The sequence below is a fragment of the Cupressus sempervirens genome, chromosome 11 (assembly GCF_028749045.1).
Source record: "Cupressus sempervirens isolate cs-2001-9-10 chromosome 11, ASM2874904v1, whole genome shotgun sequence".
Taxonomy (NCBI): domain Eukaryota; kingdom Viridiplantae; phylum Streptophyta; class Pinopsida; order Cupressales; family Cupressaceae; genus Cupressus; species Cupressus sempervirens.
Window position 1 is genome coordinate 360,864,024 of NC_143128.1, and position 25,618 is coordinate 360,889,641.

Consider the following 25,618-nt stretch of genomic DNA (forward strand, 5'->3'; position numbering starts at 1 on the left):
TAAGCTGCAAAAAATAGGTAGTTATTTGTTGAGCTACTAAATGGTTTCACCTGAAAAGTTGCATTGTTGGCTAGTTTTCAATTGGGGAGGTTTTCTTTATTTTCAATAAGTTTGTTTGCGCAAATTTGTTTTCTTCTAACTAGGTTTTCTTTGCTTTAGTCACGTCATCCTTATTGTGATTTTGTTTCTTTGATGCTTGACTCTGTAGCCTTGTGGATACTAAGGCACTTGGAGATTCTGGATTATACATTTATTGTTGTTTCTAAGAACAAACAAGCTACGCTCCCCAGTTAGAGCTTGTATTTGCACTCTAAGACTTTGAACTCAAGTGTAAATTGAATTGCTTTCAATAAATGGGGAAACTTTCTTTCAAACTTGTGGTGTTATGTGATGACATTTTCTAGATATTGATTGTGGGTTTCGGAGCTTTGCACGAGAGGGATTTGAATTCAATTGAGCAAACTTTGAGTTGCCTATTGCATTCAAAGTCGATTTGAGATTTTGAAGACTTTTTACTATAGGAGAACAAATTGTTATACTCAGTAGTGGCTACAACTACTTAGAGTTGAAGACTTTGGGCTTCAATTGTCAATATTTATTTTATTAAGATTGAGAGTATCCGGTACGAGACTTTGTGCCTTGTTGGTTATTCTACTTGAATCCTAATTCAAGATAATTGCAAGATACTTTAATATCCTGTTTATTCCACAGAACATAAAAAATAAATTGCTAACTCTGGTGATGTTCTTACATCAATCCCAAGGTCACTGATATTATTGTAGCAACAAGTCCTTTTCATTTAAAGTATTAGTATTTTTTGCGAGTTGTTTATTGAATCCCTGAAAAAAGAGGAATAGAATATGAGAACCGCCCTATTTTGTCATTTTCAGTTAAGTCCTTGTTGAAGCTCCCTACAATAAGAAGGGAATCTGCCCTATTGTTCAGAGGAGAAAGAAATCTCATGAGATGTTGCCTAAACCATGGTTTGGCAAGTTGTAGTTCTAATGACTTTCAAAAAATTTAGCTAACATAGCTAAAATTCATTCCATTGATAGAGTTGAGTGTGGTGTTGCTTTACGACCATAGTTCTTCACAAATCTTCTATAGTACCCAATTAGCCCAGAGAAACCCCTTAAGTGCTTAATGGTTCTAGGTACAACCCAATCCATAATAGTCCTAATTTTGTTAGGACCCACCTTTGCTATGTGTCCCAAGTACTCTATTTCCTTGAGACCAAAAGCTCACTTAAATGGCTTAGCATATAGTTGGTTATCCTAAAGAACTTGCAATACTATACCAAAATGATGTAAATGTTCCTCCCATGTCTTGCTATAAATTAATAAATCATCAATGAATAAGAGTGTGAACTTCCTCACCGAATTCTTGAATGTGGAGTTCATCAAACTTTGAAATGTGGATGGTGCATTAGTCAAACTAGAAGGTGTCACCAGAAACTCATAATGACCCTCACGAGCCCTAAATGTTGTCTTGGGAATATTTTTTTCTTTAATCCAAATTTAGTGATCGCCTAATCTAAGATCTTACTTTGCAAAAATGGCTCAATCGAATTCATCTAAAATCAAACTAAATTAATATTAATCAATGTCGATTAGCTGAAATTAGCAAAAAATTCAATTTAATCTAAGATTCTAAACATTTTGTTCAAAAAAAAGGGAACTTATGAAAAAACAGTCAAAACAATGGGAAAATATCAAAAAAGATGTCAAAAAGGGTTACGAATCTTGTTTAAATCTAAATCTATTTAGTGAACCGAGTATTAGCATTGATGATTTTTTTTTAGCTAGATGCAGCATAAAAATAAGTATAGAGATTTTTAAAAATAAGAAAAAGAAGATGACAAACCTATCTAAAAATTCCATTTTCCTTTAAAATCTGCTTCATAAATTCACTCATTGGTGTGAAATTGCTGCAAACCAACTAGCAAAAGGTTACAAGAGAAACTTTTACCTAGAGAAGTAAGAGAGCACAGCCAAAACAAAATGAAAAGTGCCTTTTTCCTGCCATGTGCAGCCAACTTTTTCCCATTGGACATGCCTAGATTTTGGAAAACCTAACCAAAGAGCTCTACAAGTTTTTCCTATGAGTAGTTGGCACCAAACTTGGGAAGGAAAAAAAATTCGAAGTGCTTGCTTACTCTGCAACTTTTCGCTAAGTCTTCCATCTACAATACTAACTATGCCATTAATCCTTAGTGGCACAATATATAACTAGAAGATGTCTTCATATGAGGATAGAGAGGTGAGTAAGGGATTTTAGGCTGTCGATAATATCAAGACTCATTGAAATAGGTTTTCATGTGGATCAAATTATTTTTCTTTTGCTGAAGTCATACATTATATGCATACAAAGAAAGATTTTAAAGAGTGATAGTGGAAACATGGAGGTAAAATACCTGATTGCAATCATTTGATATAAGATTGCTCCCACATGTATCCATCTCTTCATCTTGTGGGAGGAATCAAAGTACTAATGGCTTCATTTGCATTGAAGAGTAACTGATAAGAATCGAAGAAAGCAAAGAAAATTTGTTGATAGCAATAATTTACTTCACCTTCTCTCTCATATACATGGATCATTCAACAAAAGGGAACCAAATTCTACCTAATGGAATAGCTGTACCTTTGGAGGATGAACTGACTCCCAATACTACTACCGATAAAGGAACCTAAGTTTGGGACTGACAAGTATCTTGAGAGCACAATAACTAAGGACTTCAAAATTCGACAACATAGCCAATGCAAAAGTGGAACTTCATTCACTAAATCACGTAATATGACAATGTGTAGCTACATTTTTTTCTATTTATGCATGTGTATGAATATTTGAATATGGAGCATAAACTCGAGGCAAGAGTTTTGCAAGTTGGCACTATATTTAATATTATTATTTGTGTGTTTAAACTTGAAAGTTCGATGTTTTGAATTTTAACTATTTGAGGTGACAATTAAGACATTATGCCATGATATTGATTGTCCAAGAAATACCAAACAATCACTCTTTTCCACTTATCTAAAGTAAAATCTAAAATCTATTCAAAATTTCACTTTTATTATACAGCTATATATTTCACAATTTTTAAGTTACAAGTTTGGAAAATTATATAATAAAATATTGGCATCTCTAAGTCCCCAACTCTTACATTTTTCAATAAATATGTACTGGCATTAATACTTCTTTGTCCTAGAAGTACAAGTATCAATCTCAAAGCAAAACTATGTCTGTAATTAAAACGCTATTACTTGCATTTTTTATATGAAATGAGAAACAGTATAGATTTTTGTGTATTAATGACATTTCAAGTTAAAAAACTACAGCTAGTCAGATGGCCGTGAATGACACTATATTAAATATTTATATTTGAACAATAATAACAACATTCTATAAATAGATTATTGTATAACAAATACATTTTGGGAAGGACCCGTTAAAAAGATTCCAATCGTCATTATTGCATTTGTTTATTGAATGCCAAATATTTTTTATAATATGGCACTAGTACTTGTGACTTTATAGTTGTTAGTGTTGATCATGGGCACTGACTTTCGATTAAAATATAACTTTTAGCTCTAAAAAGAAACAAATCATGTGATGCCTCATCAACACACAAATAAAACACAACTATATAACAAACTTTTTGTAGGGTTCAATTGACGTGGCATAATTAATGATGTGGACCTAAAACGTTAGTTATAAGCAGGGAATTTGCGAAGGAAGCTGTTGTAAAAACTCGAAAGTGATTTCAAATTGTGACATAAGATTTTGAAAGGTGCGAAGTTAGGGTGCTAAACTATTTGGTCCTCTCGCCTACCCATACAATAGAAAAGAACTAATTTAACACAATACAAGGAAAACTGCATTCTAACATTACCCATTTTCTACAGATTTGATACCTAAGACTTGTCATTTTGGGCATGCCCCAACTTATTTAGGAGCTAAGATGAGCATTGACGAGCTATAACATAGTCATGATTGTTGGAAGATATCGCCTTCCCACTCCTTTTGTACTAAAAATGTAGGAAAACCCTACAATGTCGAAGCGAGATTGTAAAGGAAAAAGTCAGAAAATGTTAGAACTCGTGATTATACAGGTTTGGAGTTTTAATACTGATTTTCCACAATTATGGAAGAAAAGTACAAGTAATAAATCATTGACAATAATTTAATTATAAAATAGTGATTTTTTGGTTGTAAAAATTCTTAAAAGTTTGCAGCTTATGATTGCTTGTGATAAATCATAATGTTTTAAATCAATGTTTTTATGGGTACAAAAGTGTAAATTAAAAATGTGGGTTCCATCACTTTTCTATGCACTCTTGGTACCTTTCTACAATCATGTGAACATGCATGTAATCACCAGTAATCACAAGTTCCTAGGCAAGTGACTCATGACACCTATTGCTTGTGAAAAGGAGTCATTTATAGTTACAAAAAGGCTAGTATAAATATTGAGATGTAGCTGTTTATAATTAAAAAACTGCCTAAAAAGACCATAACATTGAAGATATTTGACAAAACTGTAGTTGTTTATGGCTGAACTTATTTTTGCTGTCACTTTGAGTCTAAATCATTCCATTGTAGGACACTTGTTGTTGATGTTATGAAGAATCAAAGTCAATACCAGAGCACATTCAGGCCAACACAGATCCTCTGAGACTGCCAGACAGACTGGATAACTTACTGCAGAAAAGACTAATTTGGATTCAGAGCAGCACATCACCAATAGCATTGGGAAGACAAAAGCTAAGGGTCAACCTGGGCATCATCAAGCTCCATTCAATCTAATAGATCGAGATCACCTTCTGCGCTTCCCAATGTGGAAGATATTGTTTGTAAATCCAAGTATACTCCATTATGTATAACCAGCTGAATAGTAATATCTTGTATTCCATTTGCAGTTCAAACAAAATCACAATTTTATGCAATAAAAAAAAATTAAAGAGCAGTAAATGCTTTGACCCGGAGCTATGAACCGGTGAGGCCACAGATGGGGGACCTCATCTCCATTAAAATTTGAACCTTGATGGCAAGAACAACAACACAACTTACCCATCACAATATGCCAATATTGGCACAATTTTGTGCAATTATTCAATTTATTTGGAGAATTGATGTATTCTATTGCAAAAAAAATCATTCTGAGAAATTACAGTAACTTTGTCTAGATCAAATTCATCACCCACTTGAAAGAGTCAAAAGTATTGCTGTCAGAATCACAATGAATGAAAAACTGCAAGGTTTAACAAGACTCCCTGATAATCGAGTATCTCTTCCTATGAGGCAGAGGTAAATCAAATTCAGAGCTTAAGGAGTCCCCAAGATCTCAACTGCCCATTTCCTAAAATATCATTGAGGGACTCGATATCTTTCTTTAACCAAGACTTTTCTAAACAGCCTTGTTGCTGAGCTAGGGGTTTTACTTTTCTGAAATCAATTCCACCATAATTATAAGACATTAGGTCCAGCAGGGGACTTAGGAAAGCTACCAACAAGAGGCTACAAAGTTTTTGAAGTTTCCATGATTTGGCTTGTTTTATGGCAGCCAACTAGAAATTGTTCCTAAGCAAAATCTTCCATGGCTCATTCCCTCTCAAGGCTTTGTGTATCCATTTAACAACAAGGGCTATGCCATGTTTTTTAAGGTTTCTTAAGCATATACCTCCTTCGGTTTTCTTTAAGCAACACCAAACTGTAATGTCCCCTTTTCTAGCACAAATTGTATGAGTTTGTCATTTGCCTATTTTCCCTTGGTTGCATAGGCTAACCAGGACATCGAGGGACTTTAAGGCCGTTTGACCTAAATAATGTCAATTATAGTTCATTTTGGGGTGTTCTAAGGCAATTGTGGGCACACTCAGTATTTATAGTAAGTCATTATGGCTATATTTGGAGTTGCAATTGAGTGGTATAATGATGGTAAATTGCTCGATATTGACATTATCATTTATTTATCATTGATATAATTTATTATGCATTAATGAAGTCTTGTATAAAGTTACATCTAATTATTTAATTGTATTAATGCATAATCTATAGTTTGCAGGAAATATTTAAATTAAAAGGTTGCCCTACATTTTATAACAAATTGAAGATTAAAAAGTAAAGGGGAAATATTTTAAGAAAAAAAAGGCACTTGTAGAAAAGTAGGAGCTACAAGAAAATTGAGTGTCATAAGAAAATAGGGGCCAGAAAAGCAATTACAAGAAAATAGGGGTGAAAAAGCAAAAATCCTGAAATTAGTTATTTTGTGATATTGCTATCAAGATTCAACTATGTAGTTTTTTAGTCAAACTCATTGACTCATGTTTCATGAGTAGTGGTTCACATGAACCCATCTCTCATGAGAATGAATATAACACTTAACACTCATTGGATCTAGGTGATGCTCACAGAGGCAAAAACTTCCCAAGAGATCACCCATCCAACTACTACTCTAGCTTGAGCCCGCTTAACTACGGAGTTACCTCCATAGTTAAACCCACTTTACTTGCAACCCTATTTGCAAAACATTCACCGCGTGTTGTGCCTTATGAACCATTCATTGGAAAGCCCCTTAAGCTCATTAGTTGATAAGTAGGAGAGATTTTTTCCATGACGAGTCAAATTGTGATATTGCTATCAATATTCAATTGTGTAGCTTTCGAGTCCAACTCATTGACCCATGTTTCATGAGTAGTGGTTCGCATGAACCCATCTCTCATGAGAATGAATAGAACACTTAGCACTCCTCTTCAAGCTAGATTGTAGCACTGACTCCCAACCATTGTTGTAGTCACAAATTACATCCCACATCCTCCTTGCTTCTCTCTTCCTTTGTTCCCTATCTTCCAATGAGTGCCACAACAAAAGCAGATGTACATGACACAGCTAGCCAAGCATGTGAACCCAATCCCCCAAAGTAGAGACAAAACCCCAGCCTAGTTCAACAATATTCACAAGGGCATCCAGTGCTTGCTGCCATTCTACGTGTACACAACGTTTCATCACTCTTCTCACTTCTTCAACTACACTCAACTCAAAACCCCATGCACAAAAAATGGAGGAAATATATGTATTGATTTTGTATTTGTATTTGGCAAGAAGATAGTCAATCCCCAACAAACTGCTCACTATAGTCATGAAGAATAGACAATCAATGGAAAAAACAATTTTCAACCTTTCATCTAATTCCTCGCCACAAAAGGGGATTTGTTGCTTTGTAGTTTGCAGGCAAAAATTGACCTCCATCTTTAATGGCAAGCTTCTCGGCTCTTCCTTTGCCTCCAAGATTATCAAATGTGATTATATAGAATCACTTTGTATCTAATTGTACTCTGTATCACATCAACCTCCTTTGCCATCATTGCATCATAAATGAGGTTTCATCATTCCAAAACACCTGTAAAGAACAAGTAAAATGCCAAAACCACCACCAGCTTGGGCAATGAGTCAGCAAGCCCTTCATATGCCTACATGTCAAGGTGTCGTGTCAGCTGCCATCTTGGATAATGTGTCAGCAAGGAAGTTTCCTCCCTGAATATGTGGGATATTTTGAAATTACAGAAGTTCATCAATATCTACCATAAGATCATAATGAACTTATCAATTTTCCATGCATGGGGTCGAACATTTGCAATATCATTCACAATAATCTTAAAATCTCCTTCAGGATGGAGTCATTCTACATTAATATGTTTGGCCATTTGAACTCCTAGAAGGGCAGCTTGAGCTTCCACCTTGCGGTTGGTGCCATCTAAAAGCTTCTTCCACTCAACCACCAATATGTTACCTTATGCATCCCTTGCCACACTGCCAGCCTCTGATGGCCCTGGGTTGCCTTCTGAAGCCCCATCATTAATTTATTTTAATCCATCCATCATCTGGTTTCATCGATCCCACTTCATCCCTTGGCCTGCTAGTAGGATTAACCCTGGGCTGCCCATTAACAGGCAGGCTTCATAGTTTGTTATTAGTCCAATCAGGACCTTATATTGGGACACCAATAAATTATGCTTATGTTAGGAGCAGGAGTATCCTAATTTAATGAGTAATATCAAACTAAAGTCATGATATATTCTGAGTCTCAATACAATCGTGTCCAATGAATTATGTAACGGCTGATAGGATGTAATTGCCACGATAATTTATTGTTGTAAGCTTCCAGTTCAGCTGGTTCTATGTGCTGGAGCTCAAAGTTCAGAACAAGGATCCCAACTTAAATTTATGCATCGTCATAAGAGATTGTATTATGGCATATCATATAAAAACCATACAAGGGATTCATACAGGGTAGGCATCACCCTCACCTTGGTAATCAATGAGCCCTATACTCTAACTGATTAAAATAATAACAGATTATCCTTGCACGTGTTTTGCAGTGTGTAATTGTATTCTTACAACTTATTCCTTCCCACAATGTTGTTTTGGTTATATATGTGAATTAGTCCCTGTGATTTACCCTGCTGTGTGCACTAGTAATATGCACTAAACTTGGACCTAGGAACAATAACATGGCTTCCATAAAAGGTTTTAGAAAGAAAATCACAATCAGTAAATAAGGACAACTCCAATCTGCTTAAAATGTAACATCTACAAGACCAACTAATTAGAAGATAAGAAACTTTAGAGTTACCAGCATTGCTACATAGAAAATGCTAGGAAAAAATCTAAAATGAAGTTCAGTTGGTAGAAAATGCATGTAAGGACCCCAACTTAAAATAAGCCTTAGATTCTACGGCAATGTCATTATTATTTAACATATTTACCCTTACACTAATCTTTGCAATTGGTAACTTGGTGACAGTTAGATTTGCTATTCCGTTGGTTGGCCACTTCATTGTGTTTTTTATGAATATATCTATGTATAAGTGTATATTTATGTAATTTGTATACTAATACTTGCCATTGGTAACTCAATGATGGGTGGGTTTACTTACCTTGCATGTGTGTGCAAGTATGGGTACACATGTACACACACCTGAATGTATCCTCATTCTACTCTATGAGACACTACATTGAGCAGACCCTTTGCAGCTGTCTCTTGTCTGTTATATTTGTTATCTAATACTTGTGCTCAAGAGTGAATGTATGACCAGTCTCTACTAGTCATTCACTGTCAGCAACCTCACCAGCAGAACAGTTAACCAACCACTGTAGAAAGATAGTAAACTTCTTTGTACTTCATGCAGGCTTATTACCTTAAGCAATTCTGAGTTTTTAGCACCCAACTATTTTATTACATGACCTCTACCATGCTTTGACAACATAAATCGATGTTTGAGATAATGTATTACAGAGTTCAACACATATGCAGAAATGTTCTTTAAGAAACGGAATAGATCAAAACAATTGTACACTTAGTACTAAAAGCACCGTATTAGTTTCTAAAATACTTATTAACTTCAAAAGAAAGAAAGAAATTTTAAGCTTAGTAAAAATTTCTAAGTACTGTCAAGAACTCCAAGTGAAACATAAAGAGTTTTATGAAAAGTTAAGACTCACATGGAAAAGCTAAACAGTGTGGCTGTTGCATTAAAAACACATGATTTGGTTGTGAGTCGGTGTGAACAAACACTACTTTTGCAACACTTTCACGAGTCTGATTGTTAAAGCGAAGAACCCGCCATTGGTAGTCTAGGATCCTTATCCGGTCATTGGTTCCACGAACCCCATGCAGCCTTTCATACTTTTTCTGAAGTTTTGCTTCCAGGACAGGCCACTGTTCTGTTGTCTACTGCAAAACATTGATTAGAATAAATTGATTAACTGCCATATATGAAAGCGCAAGATAAGAAATGTTACTAGAAGCTACAAGATTTTGTGTGTCGATGATTGAATTAGGAGACAATCTACTGATTTTGAACTCAAAGGAAAATTGATCATAAATGATATTTAAGAGCTGTAAAAGTATCTTATTTATATTGATATGAATCTTAACATACATAAGTCTAATTTGTTACGTTATTTTACAGGCTGCACATCACAAACACTTTCCTGTCCCTGTGATAACGATAAGAATTTAAGATTTCCTATGACTTCAGAATGTTGTTTTATTAAGATTTCGGGATGAACTGCCAACCAATGGCTCTTTTTATATAGCCTCAGAATCTCAGACTAAAGATAAAATTAACAATAGCACTATTAATTAAATGAATCTCGTCCTTATTAAATAGATCATAATACCCGAACTCCTGAAAAGCTTAATGTCCATTACAATTCTCTGCAAAACATCTATAAAGATATATCCTCCCACAACTAGAACAATAATTGTGTAATGTCCCTGCCACTGGAGTTATCTTGGGATGAATACTACCTGCAAAAGAAATATCAGAATAAAACAATAACAAGTCAAATTACAATATTCCAACCCAATTCTAACCCAAACCTTAAGAAAGTCTCCAGATCGGATTTTCTAACACTTAGTTATTCCACCATCTTCTCTGGTGTGCATCCCTTAAGGTTTCTTCTTGGACGGACATCCTGTGTCCAAGGCCAATCACATATGCATATGATGACATCATCAAAGTAATATGGCACTCATCTAGCCATTCATACAGGGTTATATACTCTCTTGCAGTGGCACTATTAGATATTCATATGAGGATTGTACTAACCTTTTGTACTAGCACTATGAGGTTCCATTTATCCCATCTTAGCCAATTGAATAGAGACAAACCCAAACCCTACACTGACACGTAGTAATTCATATAGAGATTTGTGCAGACCCTACACTGGCACTATGGGTTGTTTACCGTCACAGGTAAACTAGTTCAATACATGTTATAGAAGTAATGGAAAAGCATAACAAAGAAGTAAATGCAACACAATGTTTCAAGAAACCAGATTGTTATTCCATTAATGTTTTTCTTCAATACATCTCATTGCAATACAACTCAGACTCAGAACAACTATGATCTAACATGATATACTAATATATTTTCTCATTCATAACAAGCTTACATACATTGCCTGAAGGGTTGCGACTCGATTGTCGTGACATAATGCCTTCAGTAACTAACACTTCCTAACACACAATTAGCTATTCTTGAAACTTAATTTACTTGACAACATCATCCCCCCAAAAAAAGAATGTTGTCTCTTGGTGATAGCAAACAAAATGGAGACAATGTTTTGCACTATATACATAAGAGAATGCAAACTAAGATGACGATGAAGAGGGCTGAGGGAGCATTCCTGGAGCTGGTTAAGACGCTGAAGGGTTCAACATTGCCTGCAACTGGTAGACCTATTAGGTCTGTACCTTTAAAACAACTACTGCCTCCACTATCTCTTTTAACATCACTACAATATCCCTTAGCTTGGCCTCCTTTCCATCACACTCCTTTTTAGCCTCGGCCAACTGCATCTCCAACATGCACGTAATCCTTTGTAGCTGCCTCCAACTGAGTCATGCGTGTTGCTCGATCTTTCTCCCAATCTAACTATTGGATGGCTAGTTGGGTAGTCATCTCCTCTCGAGATTGCTTTGTTGCTACCCTATATGCCTCACTTCATCATCAAGCATAGTAGGTGTCCCTATACACCTACACTATCTCGCAAGTAAGCTCTCAACTCTTCTCTCAACCACAGACTCCTTAACAATCCATTCGTACAACATTTTTGGAGTCTGTCATTGATCATCCACATGCCTCTAAACAAGTGTTGAAGGCAGTGGGACATCCAACTCGCATTAATGGCAGTACATGTCTCTCTAACAGCATCCTCCAAGGATCTAGCTTGTGTAGAGACCACAACCCAACGGCTTCTAGCTACCACGTCTTCTAAGTATGCCTCCACATCTTCGTTGGGTATGTCCTTCAATGACTCTATGGTTGGCTCCTCCTATACCACAACCTCTTGCATGTCTCTTGTATGACATCTTCCCTCCACTGCATCAACTACTACAGTAGGTGTTATCTCTCCTCCTCTGGTACCATCCAAATCCATGACCTCTGAAGGAGGTTCTCTCATAGGGAATAGAAGACCCTCATGAGACTTGTGTGATCTGGACCCACTGCATCAATAGGTACTCGCATGCCCCACCAATGGATGTCTCTGCCTAGGTACCATTCCTACAGAACTGTCTCCTATAGGCTCAACCATACCCATGAAACTATCCCTTGCTGGCTCAACCAACAATGCGGCATCTATTGTCACTATCCAACCCTACCACCTCTAACCTGTCTTGTGGCTCACGTGGTTCGCTAACCTCTATCTCAGGGATCTTCATAACCTCAATCTCCTTGGGCACAGCTCTAGCTGGTGAAGAGTGAGACTCCATGACTCCCTCTCACACAGGAACCACAACTACTACCATTTGCATCATCTTCAGTATCACCACGATGGCTCTCTCTATCTCGGTTACCACCATGGGAGCTCTCTGTCATCACTATAGTCAGCATCATATCAATGGGTGCCCTAAACTATCCAAAAGCAAGGATAGGAGTAGTCTTGATAGTGGGGGTCAAATGTGTTGTAGCAGAAAGGATAGGTCGTGGCTCGATAACTATCTCCACCTCATCCTCCCTACCTACCTAAGTGTTACCCCCCTACTCAATGGCACTCACATTGTTTGATGTGGCCTAGCATCCACTATTTGTGTCTTCGTGGTCAGATACTGAGTCAACCTCCTACCTGGACCATGTTGTCATGCATTTTATCGCCACAAAATGTTGGTAACACCATGAAACTTTTTCAAGCTAGTTTCACGTTTCTCTAAACTTGAATTTGATATTCAATTGCTTAATATTGATCGATCGATCCATTTCAATTCATATATCAAATTGTTTTATTGAAGGCCTTCGTCAAGTCTTTTTCGTTTTGCTTTCTGACGAGCCTTTACTTGATTTTAAGCCTTCATCATCCTTTCTTTGCTTTTGAGTTTGTGTTTGCTTGTTTCTAGTACTTTGATTTTGCTCATGTCATGTTTTTCATTTTTTCTTTCGATTCGGTCTAACCTAGAGGTCAATCGGAGTTGTCTGTCAAGAGTTATGCCCTTTTTAGTGCCTCAAAAGTGGACATTTTAGGTACAATAACACGAATCAAAAATATGATATTATATTTTCAATTTGATTTTCACTTTTTGAAAAATATAACTTATATTCACTTTTTGTAACTTTAACTTTAAATTTTTAACTTAAAGTGACTATAGTGCACTTTATGTTATAATTTTAAGTTGAGTTACTTTTTAATTTTTCATTTAAAAGTAAAACTAAATTTAATTTTTCACTTAAAAGTAAAACTATATAACTATATAGTTTCAATATATTTTTTTGTTTTAAAAATCAAAAGTTTATTTAAATGTTACTTTTAAATGAAGTTTATATGTTATATTTCAAAATATGATAAATAAATATTGTTTATGACCCACTTTGCAACATTTTTATAATTTTAAGTGATTTAAATGACTTAAAGTCTTCATAAGTGGCCATTTTATATGCAATAACATGAAAAATTCATCAAAAGTGAACTTTTTAAATGTCACTACATGTAAAGTTTACTTTGGTAGACCTTTTTGATGTCATTACATCAAAAGTTCATCATAAGTGGACCTTTTTGATGCTATGGCATGAAAAGTGAAGTTTTTATGTTTAAACATCTAAAAGGTGAGTTGCATTTTAATATATGCTTCCTCCCCCAAAAGGTCCGTTTTTTGCCTATGAGCACATTTTAAAACATGTAATGGCACCCAAAAAGTGTGATTTTGGAGAGATGCATGTTTTAAAATATATAAGTGACCTCAAAAGGTCCGTTTTGATCAAGACATGTTTTAATATATCCATTTACCCTCCAAAAGTCCGTTTTTGAAGAACATGCTTTTACCCTCCAAACACCCGATTTTGATCATAACTTGAGATTCTCTCAATGGATTTGCATGAGACTTGTTCCATTGGAGGCGTTTTTGGTTGGCAATGATTTCTCTTGCTTTTAGAATGGATTCATTAACCTCAAAAATGTTTTTGAAAGCTCCATGATAGGGCACTTTTTGGAGAAATCAGCAAATAAATCCATTTTTAATGCATCTTTTCCTCCCAAGTAAATTGATTTGGCATATTTTGGAGGTTTCATTACATTGTGGTTCATTTTTTGGTGTTTAATGATCAAAATGTTTTGATCTATCATCATGGAGAAAAACGTTTTTGCCAAAAACATCCCACAAGCATGAACACCCAAAAACGTTGGAATATGGAGCATGAGTAGGGCACGTTTTGGCATCTCCTAACAACTTCTCCTTGTTTGCTGCCCTCTCCCATTCGAATTTGTTAAGTTGGAAGAATTTTTCAAACATTGAAGTATCTTTTCTCTTCATTTTTGGCACATCTAAGTGGACTCTTTCTTTCTTGCTTTAAATTCATGCTTATCTTGTTGATTTTATGCATGAAATTACGTGATGGTTGCCATTTGTGAAAATCTTTGCCATGGAAAGTGCATTTTTCCTTTAAAAATGAAGTTTTTGTTCATTTTCATGTTTTTAGCTCTTTCCCAAGTCCCAATTTCGAATTTGAGTGTTGAAGTGCATTGCATCTTGGTATGTTTGAGTCACTTTCCAAAGGTACCTTGTTTCTTTTGTGTTTTGCGTTTTGTGCTTGCTTGTCGGTTTTTGTCCACTTGGAGAAATTGAAAGTTCTTTCCCAAGAACTTGTTTTTGCTTCATTACATGCGAAAGCATTGTCACATTCCACTTTTTGTTTCCCTATCACAACACTTCACTTTCCATCTGACAAATGTGATTACATGTTTTTCATCTCATTCACCATACACACGTGCATGTAATCTCATTTTCCATTTCCATTTTCATCCATCTCACTTTTCCCATCCACTCGCACGAGATAATTACAAGAAATGTTTTACGTGTAATTGCATCCAAAAGGTCCGATTTTGATTAAAAGTCAAAAAGATGTCATTTTCATCTCCTATGTACTTTGACTTCTCCTTTTCACCAAAAGTGACTATAAAACTCATTATCTCACTTCCATTTTCCATTTCCATCCCTCCATATGCATTTGTGCCTCCATGAGCAAATACATATTTTCGCATCTTTCCATGGTTTCTATCTCTTCTTTCATTCGCACATACATGTGAAGTGCATCCTCCACCCACATTCACATCTCATTCCATCTTCCATCTCCTGTTACATGTCTTCATTTTTCCTGCAATAATGCCTTGGAAATGCTAAGTCACTTTTGAAATCAGAAATTTTCATTTGTACGCATTCCCATGCATTTCACCTTCACGCATTCTCATTCCATTCCATTTCATTTCATCTTCCATTTTCTCACTTTTATACCATTTCATTCCGCTTTCCGTTCATTTCATTTTGCACTTCACTGCATATGCATATGCTTTATCTTTAAAGTCACTTTGTTGGATTTGTGAAGTCTCCAATCCATCTTCACTACTGATCCAAAATTCACTTGTATGGAGATTTCTTCTGATGATTTATTTGTGTTTTGGGATTTTTGTGTTGCAACGCAAGCACAAGACATGTCCTCGCCATCCAAATGCAAAGGCAAAATGAAATATCAATATAATAAAGAATTGACTCATGCAGCTCCTTCATTCATCTATTTTGGATAACGTGTTGGACAAAAAGATTGGTCATGTGGATGTGGCTGATTGTCTACAAAGAGTTGAAGCTCCGGTTAGTCATGAAATGAAGCGCATTAAGAGAAACAATATTCACTTGGTATCTACGTTTCCTATGGCGGCTATAGAACCTGACTTCATTTATGGATGTGCACAGTGATTTACTCCCAAGATGAAGACTATCAAAGACGTTGATGGTAAGGTTATCATTAGCCTTGATCTTGAGGTTATTAAACAAATCTTCAAGGTTCCACATAAATTAGAATGTGCTGATTTGACTAAAGGATCATCATTGGCCTGTTGGAATGAGCAAAAGAGTAATTATCAAAAGTATGTCAACCTTTATTGGTTAGACAATAAGAGAACCAACTTCTCTAGATGGCCAAAGACCGTTCATCGGTCAAACTTCAAACAAGAATATAAGGATCTTATCATCCTTCTCAGCAGAATTTGTGGCCTTAAAGATTCCACTGATTTTGAGTCATGGATGTATAAGTTTATGTTCCAAATTATGAAGAATAAAGAACACATATTTTGGGGGGAACTCATCAATACTGCACTTTGCCAGCAAATATGCAATGTGGGAACATCAGTACCCTTCTATATGAATTTTTATCTAGTTTACATTGCTGCTGCCATGGGATCTTTCTCTGGTCTTTCTACCAAAGCAGATCGTCTTCAAATTCTTATTTGGGATTATTATGACCAAAACACTTTGGCAAATAGTAAATTTCACTACAGAAGAGTTCAAGATGCCTTCTTTGGGTATTTCTGGTGTTTGTTCGATAAGCAGTTCTCTGTCAAAAGAGTATCTAATGCAGCATGGGAGAAGGTGAACCAATACGGCTGTATTTTTATTCAATTTTCCACTTTCACATACTTGAGAGTTGGATATTTCAAAGGTGAACCATATACTTTACCTAGATATGCCACAAATCGAATCATCCTGATGGAGCTAGCTAGACAGCTCATGGATGTGGAGAGTGATCAGCATGCTTTGCATAGACGTAGTTTTGGCATTACTTCAACTACGCCTTTAACTATTGGCAATTATTCAATCATTTTTGTGCCTAAAGCAAAGAACATGGAAGCAGAGTTGCAATTGATCACCTTGAAGAAGTTCAAGGCTAGATTCAATTTTGACTACCAAGAGATGAATTCTCAGATGAAAAGAGCCTACACTCATGTTCATCACATTGAGGACATCTAGAATGATATGAGGACAGAACTTGACATCATGAAAATGGACTACTACAGATTGACTCATGCAGCTCCTTATTTAGTCATATCTATTTTGGATAACGTGTTCGACACAAAGATTGGTTATGTGGATGTGACTAATTTTCTACAAAGAGTTGAAACTCCAACTAGTCATGAAATGAAGCGCATTAAGAGAAGCAATATTCACTTAGTATCTACAATTCCCATGGTGGCTATAGAACCTGACTTCATTTATGGATGTACACAGCGGTTTACTCCCAAGACGAAAACTATCAAAGATGTTGATGGCAAGGTTATCATTAACATTGATCATAAGGTTATAGAACAAATCTTCAAGGTTCTGCATAAATTAGAATGTGTTGATTTGACTAAAGGTCATCATTGGCCTGTTGGAATGAGCAAAAGGGTAATTATCAGAAGTATGTCAGCCTTTACTGGTTAAACAATAAGAGAAGCAACTTCTCTAGATGGCCAAAGACCATTCATCGGTCAAACTTTAAACAAGAATATAAGGATCTTATCATCCTTCTCAGCAGGATTTGTGGCCTTAAAGATTTCATTGATTTTGAGCCATGGATGTATAAGTTCATGTTCCAAATTATGGAGAACAAAGAACACATCTTTTGAGGAGAACTCATCAATACTACACTTTGCCAGCAAATATGCAATGTGGGAACATCAGTACCCTTTTACATGAATTTTTCTCTAGTTTACATTGCTGCTGCCATGGAATCTTTCTCTGGTTTTTCTACCAAAGGAGATCATCTTCAGGTTCTTATTTGGGAGTACTATGACCAAATCACTTTGGCAAATAGTAAATTCCACTACAGAAGAGTTCAAGATGCCTTCTTCGGGCATTTCAGGTGTTTGTTCGATAAGCAGTTCTCTGTCAAAAGAGTATTTGATGCAACATGGGAGAAGGTGAACCAATATGGCTGTATTTTTATTCAATTTCCCACTTTCACGTACTTGAGAGTTGGATATTTCAAAGGTGAGCCGTATACCTTACCTAAGTATGCCACAGATTGAATCATCCTAATGGAGCTAGTTTGACAGCTTATGGATGTACAGAGTGATCAGCATGCTTTGCATAGACCTGGTTTTGGCATTACTTCAGCTAAGCCTTTAGCTATTGGCAATTATTCAATCATTTATGTGCCTTAAGCAAAGAACATGGAAGTAGAGTTGCAGTTGATCACCTTGAAGAAGTTCAAGGCTAGATTTGATTTTGACTATTGAGAGATGAATTCTCAGATGAAAAGAGCCTACACTCATGTTCATCGCATTGAGGACATCTGGATTGATATGAGGACAGCACTTAACATCATGAAGATGGATTACTACAAATTAACCCTGCAGTAGATAATTGATCTTAACATGTTGGAAATCCCTTTAGATTTCCAAGTTGAAGATGATGGCAACATCCTTGATCCGTAGTTTCATCAAGTCGACTTTGATAAGAAGTGCCCTTTTCCTATTCAATGGCAACGAAAGGAAGGTGTGTCTATCATGGACAGAGTTCAATCCATCTTGGTAAACACCAACAAATGGTTGAAAAGTAAAGGTCTTAAAAGAGTAAATCCTAAGATGGGCTTAGATTGTGGAAGTTTTGGTCCTCCTCGTAGGAAATCACAACTAGAAATCACAAGGAAAGATGGTGCCCCATCTTCTGATGCTAAGGGTTCCCTCAAATTCAAATTGAAAGGCAGAAAATGAACTAAATCATCTCAAGTTCTTGAACCAATTCAAGAATCAGTGGAAGAATCAAAAAAAGAATTGGTAACAGAATCTGATAAAGGAGATTCAAATGAAGAAGGGAAAATCATGATCATATCTCCTCCAAAGCTTGCAGAAACCTATACGTCTTCTATACATGAAGAACCTTTTATGCATGAGGTTGATGATGATGTGGATTCATTCTCCACTGTTTTCACTCCTTCCATTCCAGTTTTGGGAGTTAATACCATGGCTCTTCTTATTTCCTCTGCTGCTCCTCACATTCCTACAAATGAACAATACGATCATTTAGCAAATGTGTTTGAAGATTTTTCGACTCTTACTAGTGGTCAAGTTTCCCAACTTGATACATCTTTGACAGGATTTGAGTTTTTCATGATGGAGTCTTCTCAACATGTTCCTATGCCTTCAACAATACAGACTGAATCTTGTTCAATCACTACGAATATACAATCTGGATCAATGCCAATGGTCTCCACTGTGCCTGCTTCTGCAGATGAAAGTTTCAGCCTGCCAGCATGGTTGAGTAGAATAACAACAAAGAGAAGGAAAGTGGTTGTTCCTCCGGACAATCTTCCTGTCAAGAAGACCATATCTAAATCTTTGAAAGATAAGATTGTTTCCAGAATTTTGGTTGATTATGATAAAACCAACTTTGTTGAGGTTGTTGAGCCCTTGGTAGATAAACCTATTGAGGAACTTATTCGTTCTGACTACAAGTTTACTAAGGTTGAAACCGGAAAGCAATCACATTTGAGTTGCTTGCAAGATGCTCAAGATGCATTAGCTAATGTATCAAAGAGCAATCATGAGCTTTGGGAAAAAAGGAATCAGCTGAAACAGGGGCTCTCTCGTCTAAATGAGGTTATCTAGAAACAATCTTCTCAGAGTGTTGTTGTTATGTCTCAAACGTCTAAAGAGAGAAGGCTGATTGAAGCCGCCAAGTCTTGGATACAGGAAATCATTTCTGAAGGAGTTCGAGCCATCATGGAAACATTTGCAGTTCTTAGGCGTGTCAAAGAGATAAATGAAATGGAGAGAAATTTAATTTCTTCTTTGACTCAAGAAGTAGATAACTTGAAGGAAATTCTTGATGATTGGGATGAAATGGTAAAATTTAATTTGGATATCTCAGATTTCAAGGGCTCATTGGTTACAAAGAGGAAACATTGAAGAAGTTGATCATGAAGTTGCAGGTGGTCTTTGAAGATTGTCAAATAGTTGAAGCAAGTGTTACTTGTGATTTGGAACAAATGGGATGTCATGTTACTGATGAATCTGGTAATCTTATTGCAGTAGAGAGAGTAAATTCAAAATATACAATTGAGATCAATGCTGATGTAGATTCTGAAGATTTTGGTTCGTACACAATAAACAAGTTTGTCTTGTATAAATCCTTGACAAAACACTTGTTAACTACTACAGCAGCAAGTTCCAAAGTTGTGCAATCAGCATATGAAAATGCAGTGAGAGTTGAAGCCATATTGAAGACTATAGAAATTGTTGATCTTCCTATAGTGCATGACATCATTGTCAAATTCAAAGCACTGAGAAACAATCTTTAAGATTGTTGTTTTTGTTTTTATCTCATGTTAGTAGTTGTAAAAGATGCATTACATGGAAAAGTGTAATTACATGTAATGCAAGTTACATGTACATGTAAGGATGTAATGCGAGTTGCATGCGCAGTTGCATGTAACCCTTCATTTTCTTTTGTAGTTAGACTAGGTCAAAGTTGGTTGAGTTGCTCCCGCTTTTTCCTTCACCTTTTTCTCAACTCTTGTGCCTATATAAACGAGTGCCCCCTCATTGTAAAATTATCATTATCTTTATCCAAGAGAGCTCTGGAGAAATTGTGCCAGCAAAACTTTGTTTATGTAAGCACTATTTTGAGAGAGTGAATACAAAGGAGCATTTGAGACTTAACTTTGATTAAGTGAGATTGTTATTTGTGTGATTTGTAAGCTTTGTCTCTAATTCAGCCAAGCTATCTTTGATTCATATTATCTTGTGTTATTGGTAATTGTATCTTGTGAATTGAATAGAAAAGAGTTAAGAAGCAATTGGAGCTAGCACTTTGACTAGGAACAATTGTAGAAATATATAGCTAGAAGCTTTGTCTATAGCTTATATTTTTTTCTTAGTTCGCAAAATAGTTAAGCTATTTTTACTTTTAGGAGTCTTTGTACCCTAATTGTAAAGCTTTTCCATATAAAAGTACGACCGGACTTAGAGCCAAACCGGTACATTTTCAGCGAGCCTTTGAGTTAGTGAAGGTTTATCGGTACCGCTATTTCCAACTCTTGATAGAAGTGTAGTTAGAGATTCACCCTGCCCATTACTCGCTCCACAAGTAAGTGGATTCTTTCTTGAAAGATAAGAAGAAATGATATTGGTAACACCCATTTTATAAAATCTCTCGACTTCTTGCTTACCTTGAGTTGATCCAAGGAACGGTGAGAAGGAGGAGCCTTCCCTTTAAAGTAGGAGAGACTCTATCTCACACGTGGCTGGCCATCCTATTTTGCGACTAGATTTTTAACCAAAACTGTCAGTTGCAAAATATCCACCCAACAGACCACTTACGCCTTAAGACCACCTTTTGTTCTCCAAGTGTGTCTAAGTGGCGTCATCACATGACAAGAGGCTTGCCTAGTGCCAAGGGTCTTCGTAAATGGATTCTTTCTTGAAAGATAAGAAGAAAGGATATTGGTAACACCCATTTTATAAAATCTCTCGACTTCTTGCTTACCTTGAGTTGATCCAAGGAACGGTGAGAAGGGGGAGCCTTCCCTTTAAGGTAGGAGAGACTCTATCTCACACATGGCTGGTCATCCTATTTTGCGACTAGATTTTTACTCAAAACTGTCAGTTGCAAAATATCCACCCAATAGACCACTTACGCCTTAAGACCACCTTTTTTCCTCCAGGTGTGTCTAAGTGGCGTCATCGCATGACAAGAGGCTTGCCTAGTGCCAAGGGTCTTAGTTTGACCTCCCTGGACCGAACGTACAAGGGAACCTATCAATGTGTTGTATCTAGAAACAATCCACTAGCCTAAGGTGGCATGCAAAAGGTTTTGTGTTGCAAGGTCATAGATTCATATATACATGCATACAATAATCCTGCCTAGTCATACACCTTACCACCCATTAAGTGGTTCATGATTGAAATCAATGGAAAGGAAATGTCATAAGCACGGCTTGCTCCTATGAGCCTACTCTTGAGCACATCCATGAAGCATCACCAATGCCCTTCTCTGAGGAAGGAATTCTTCACCCCTCTTCATTTTGAAGACTCCCTAAGAGAATCCTTTTCTACCTGTGACAAGTTGTCCCTACATACCAATGATATGTAAAAGTCTTTTGCCTCCAAATTCATTTTCTTCACCTTCAAACCAATCTTTGCCCCTTTCCAAGTATGTCAAATACCCTTGTGAATTCAGTGACTATGAATGAAGTCTTTACGTCACAACCCAAGTAGGAGACAATGTTAATTTTCAAGTACTCATCATATGTCTCAATCATTGTACGCAAGGGACACTGAAAGTCAATACAAAAAATGAGCATTTGAATGGCCCACTCCATCTGCGCTCTCTTCAAATTGTCTTTGATAGGATCGTTCTCTAGCATCTTGTGCCACCATTTCTTGCACTCTATCCCATTCAAACCTTCAAATGGTATAGTATGCAACATCACATAATCCTTGGAAGAAAGTGCAAGCGTCATTGCTACTTTCGGTCTTACTTTCTTCTTCCCAGAATCAATGCACCCTACAATACGAACACCAGAAGGTAGAACCTATGCATTCTTTGTCATGTTGCTACTTGAGCTTGAGCCACTCGCCTGCAACTTAGTCTTCCAACTTTGTGTCCCTGCTGAATCCATAACCGTTTCTTACCTTGTTATGTATAGATGAAAAACTATTAGGGCTTTTCACTCTCTTTTCTTCGTACAGCTTCTATGCTTCAGCTTGACTTTCCCAACCTTTTCACTATGGCGCAGTGGGTCATGAAGGTAGCACAACTTAAACAAAAAGTAGTCTTTCTCGAAGGCTCTCCATATCTCCAAGTTTTTTTTCAATCTCTATTTGGAGGTTGAGGACCATAAACTCTACTAGAACTACAACTTCTCTGAACATCAACAAAAATGGAGTATGTCTTGTTGTTACTTTGTAAGTTGTGTCATATGCCCATAGAGCTGACAGTAGATTTTCCTCCTAATCAATTTGCTCTACCCTGTACGATTTGTATATTATTGACACCAAGATCGTGTTTGTTGTCTACACTTGGCCATTAGCTCGTGGGTAGTATGGACTTGACAAGGAATGGAAGATTTTAAATTTTGTCACATATAGTTGAATGACATGGTTGACGAAGTAACCTCCCCTATTAATGGTCAACTAGATTGGAATACTATATTGTGTAATGATCTATTCATAAATAAACTTTGCTATACTTACGGTCGAGTTATCAAGCAATGCCCGTGCCTCCACCCACTTTGTCAGATGCTTAGTTGTTGTTACAACATATTGACATCTTCGAGCCTTACTTTTCTTTAGAGGTCCAACAAAATCTAAGCCCCAACGCTCAAACAATTCTTGTGCTTGTGATGGATTGAGTGGCATAAAATCTCTTTTCAAGGGTTTCCCCACTCACTGACAAGTATCACAACTCATCACCCACTCCTTGGAGTAATTGTACAAGGTAGGCCACCATAGACTTGCCAAGAGTACTTTCTATGTCATCATATCTGGTCCCATATGCCCCCTTGTCGGACCTTCACGGGCGTCCCTTAGGACACTTTGCACTTCCTCCTCAAACCTTCTCAATACTTGGTCAGTCCATTGATCAACTAAAACATTCTACTCAATACTAACTTCCGTTGCTCACTCGACAGCATCTCTCTTGGAAATTGTGAGGTTGACAGATATTCTCCAATGCTTTTATACCACTTCGAAAGAATAGCAATATGAAATAGGTGTGCGTCTGGGAAGTCATCATTAATTCCTTTCAGCGACTCCCGGCTTCATGTGAGAGAGTTGATTTGCAATGACATGGCTCTTTCTAGGCTGCACAGTAATGGTGAAGGTGAATTCGTAAAGTAGCAGCAACCATCTATTCAGCCTCCCTGATATGATTTGTTCATTCAACAAGTACATTAGTGCCTAGTGGTCCACGTAAAACGTTAACAGTGTTGCCAACAAATAGTGCTTGAACTTCTACACAAGGTAGACCATTCCAAGGGCTTCCCGCTCCGTCATGCTATAGTTCTTCTCGACTCTCGACGAGAGTCTACTAGCATAATAGACAAGGTGGTCCAAGTCGTGGTTACCCATTTGTGCCAGAGTTGCACCTATTGCAAAGTTGGAAGCGCCCACATGTACATGGAATTCCTTGTCCAGTTGCTATACACTAGGATTGGTGCCCCCAACAATCCAATCTTTAATTCACCAAAGGACATCTCTTGCTCTATTCCACTTTCCCTGTCAGCCTATCAAGGAGTTGGATATTTGGGCAAAATTCTTTATAAACTACCTATAATAGCCAGTGTGCCCCAAGAATGATTTTACCTCGGTTTCCTCTATGGGAACCTCCATCTCGACTATTACCCGTACATTGTCAGGGTTGGTCTTTAATCTTGTCTTACTTACGATGCGACCTAAGAGCTTACCATGTGGGACCATAAAGTTGTTCAGATTGAGTGCTAACCTTTCCTGTCGGCACCTTTCCATGCATTCTCCTAGCACCGCCAAGTGTGTTGTCTACCCCAATGAAGATAGACCTATTACAAAGTAATTGGAAAATATTTGTTTGTTATTAACAGTGATCAAGAGATCAATTTATACAAAAGACTAAACAATGTTTCCTTAAGAAACAATCGTAAAGAACAGAAACATTATATTCTAGAGACAAAAAACTAAATATTAGAAACATTCTAATATTTATAAAATATTACAATAGATAATCATTATATACTAAACAGAGATAATAAAAACTATCTATTATCGTAATACCCTCCTTAATGGTTAATCTATCCAGACCACGAGGCTGTCAAAAAGTGTTAAAGGCAGATTTTGTCTGCTCAGAGTGCTCTGCACTGTTTGCTATGGGTTGCAAACCAAATTGCTTAGATAGGGCAGCTAAGTGCTTCCGACATTCAACCTTCATGTGACCAAACTTGTGGCAATAGTTGCATTGAATGTTTTTCTTTTGGGAGCTCTCTGAATCTGGAATAGAGGATGTCAGCTAAGAAGACTGTTGATGGTACTTTGGATAACGTTCCAAAACTTTACAGCTGAGCATAATGCTCCAAAACAAACAACAAAAAGCCATAACTCTTAGGAAAAAATAGAAAGAATCAAACATGATTTTGGAGTGAAAAATCAATCAAAACTCAACATGATTTTTGAGGTGAAAAATCAATCAAAAACCAACATGATTTTTGAGGTGAAAAATCAATCAAAATCTATCAATACAAAGCGTCATTTCTAGGAAAAATGGTAAAACCTAACAGATAATTTTTGAGTAAAAAATTACAAACCCACAAAGGAATCTCACACAACTTTGCGAATTACAAAATCAGGAATTTTTAAGGGAACATTTATAGAAACCCATTCAAAAAAATTTAGGGAAAAAATATGAAAACGCATCAAAAAAATTATTTTTTCTTGAGGGAAAAAATTATGAAAACCCACCAGAATTTTTAAAGGAGCCAAAACATGAGACTTTACATGGTAAAGCAGCACATGGAAACAACATGCAAATACATGCAACCTTCAAAAAGTAGAGACCAAGAAAATTTGAACAATGATCCAGAAGAGAGCTGCTCGAAAATTGACGCATGAAAATTGAGGCACCCAAAAAAAACAAACAACCCAATTGAGATCTCAAAAAACTCACCGAGAATCTATAAAAAAAAATTGATCTAGTACAAAAGAGTAGGGTTTTGAACAAAAACAGCCCTACTAAAAAAAGTGGTAGAAATGTGCAAAAAAAAAGACGGATTTGGACGGAAATGGGTTGCAGAACCGAACCAAAAGTCGGTGGATTCAAATCTCAGAATAAAAACCCTATTTG

General features: G+C 36.5%; 1 protein-coding gene across 1 annotated transcript in view; it reads right to left on the reverse strand.

Annotated features, from left to right (window-relative positions):
• The window catches only part of LOC149529561 (S-adenosyl-L-methionine-dependent methyltransferases superfamily protein), a 154,689-nt gene that overhangs the window by 104,071 nt on the left and 25,000 nt on the right, over positions 1-25,618 (reverse strand). Inside the window, exon 2 of the mRNA XM_089808945.1 lies at positions 9,499-9,727. Coding sequence (XP_089665071.1) covers positions 9,499-9,727 — 229 coding nt within the window. The remainder of the gene's footprint in view (positions 1-9,498; positions 9,728-25,618) is intronic.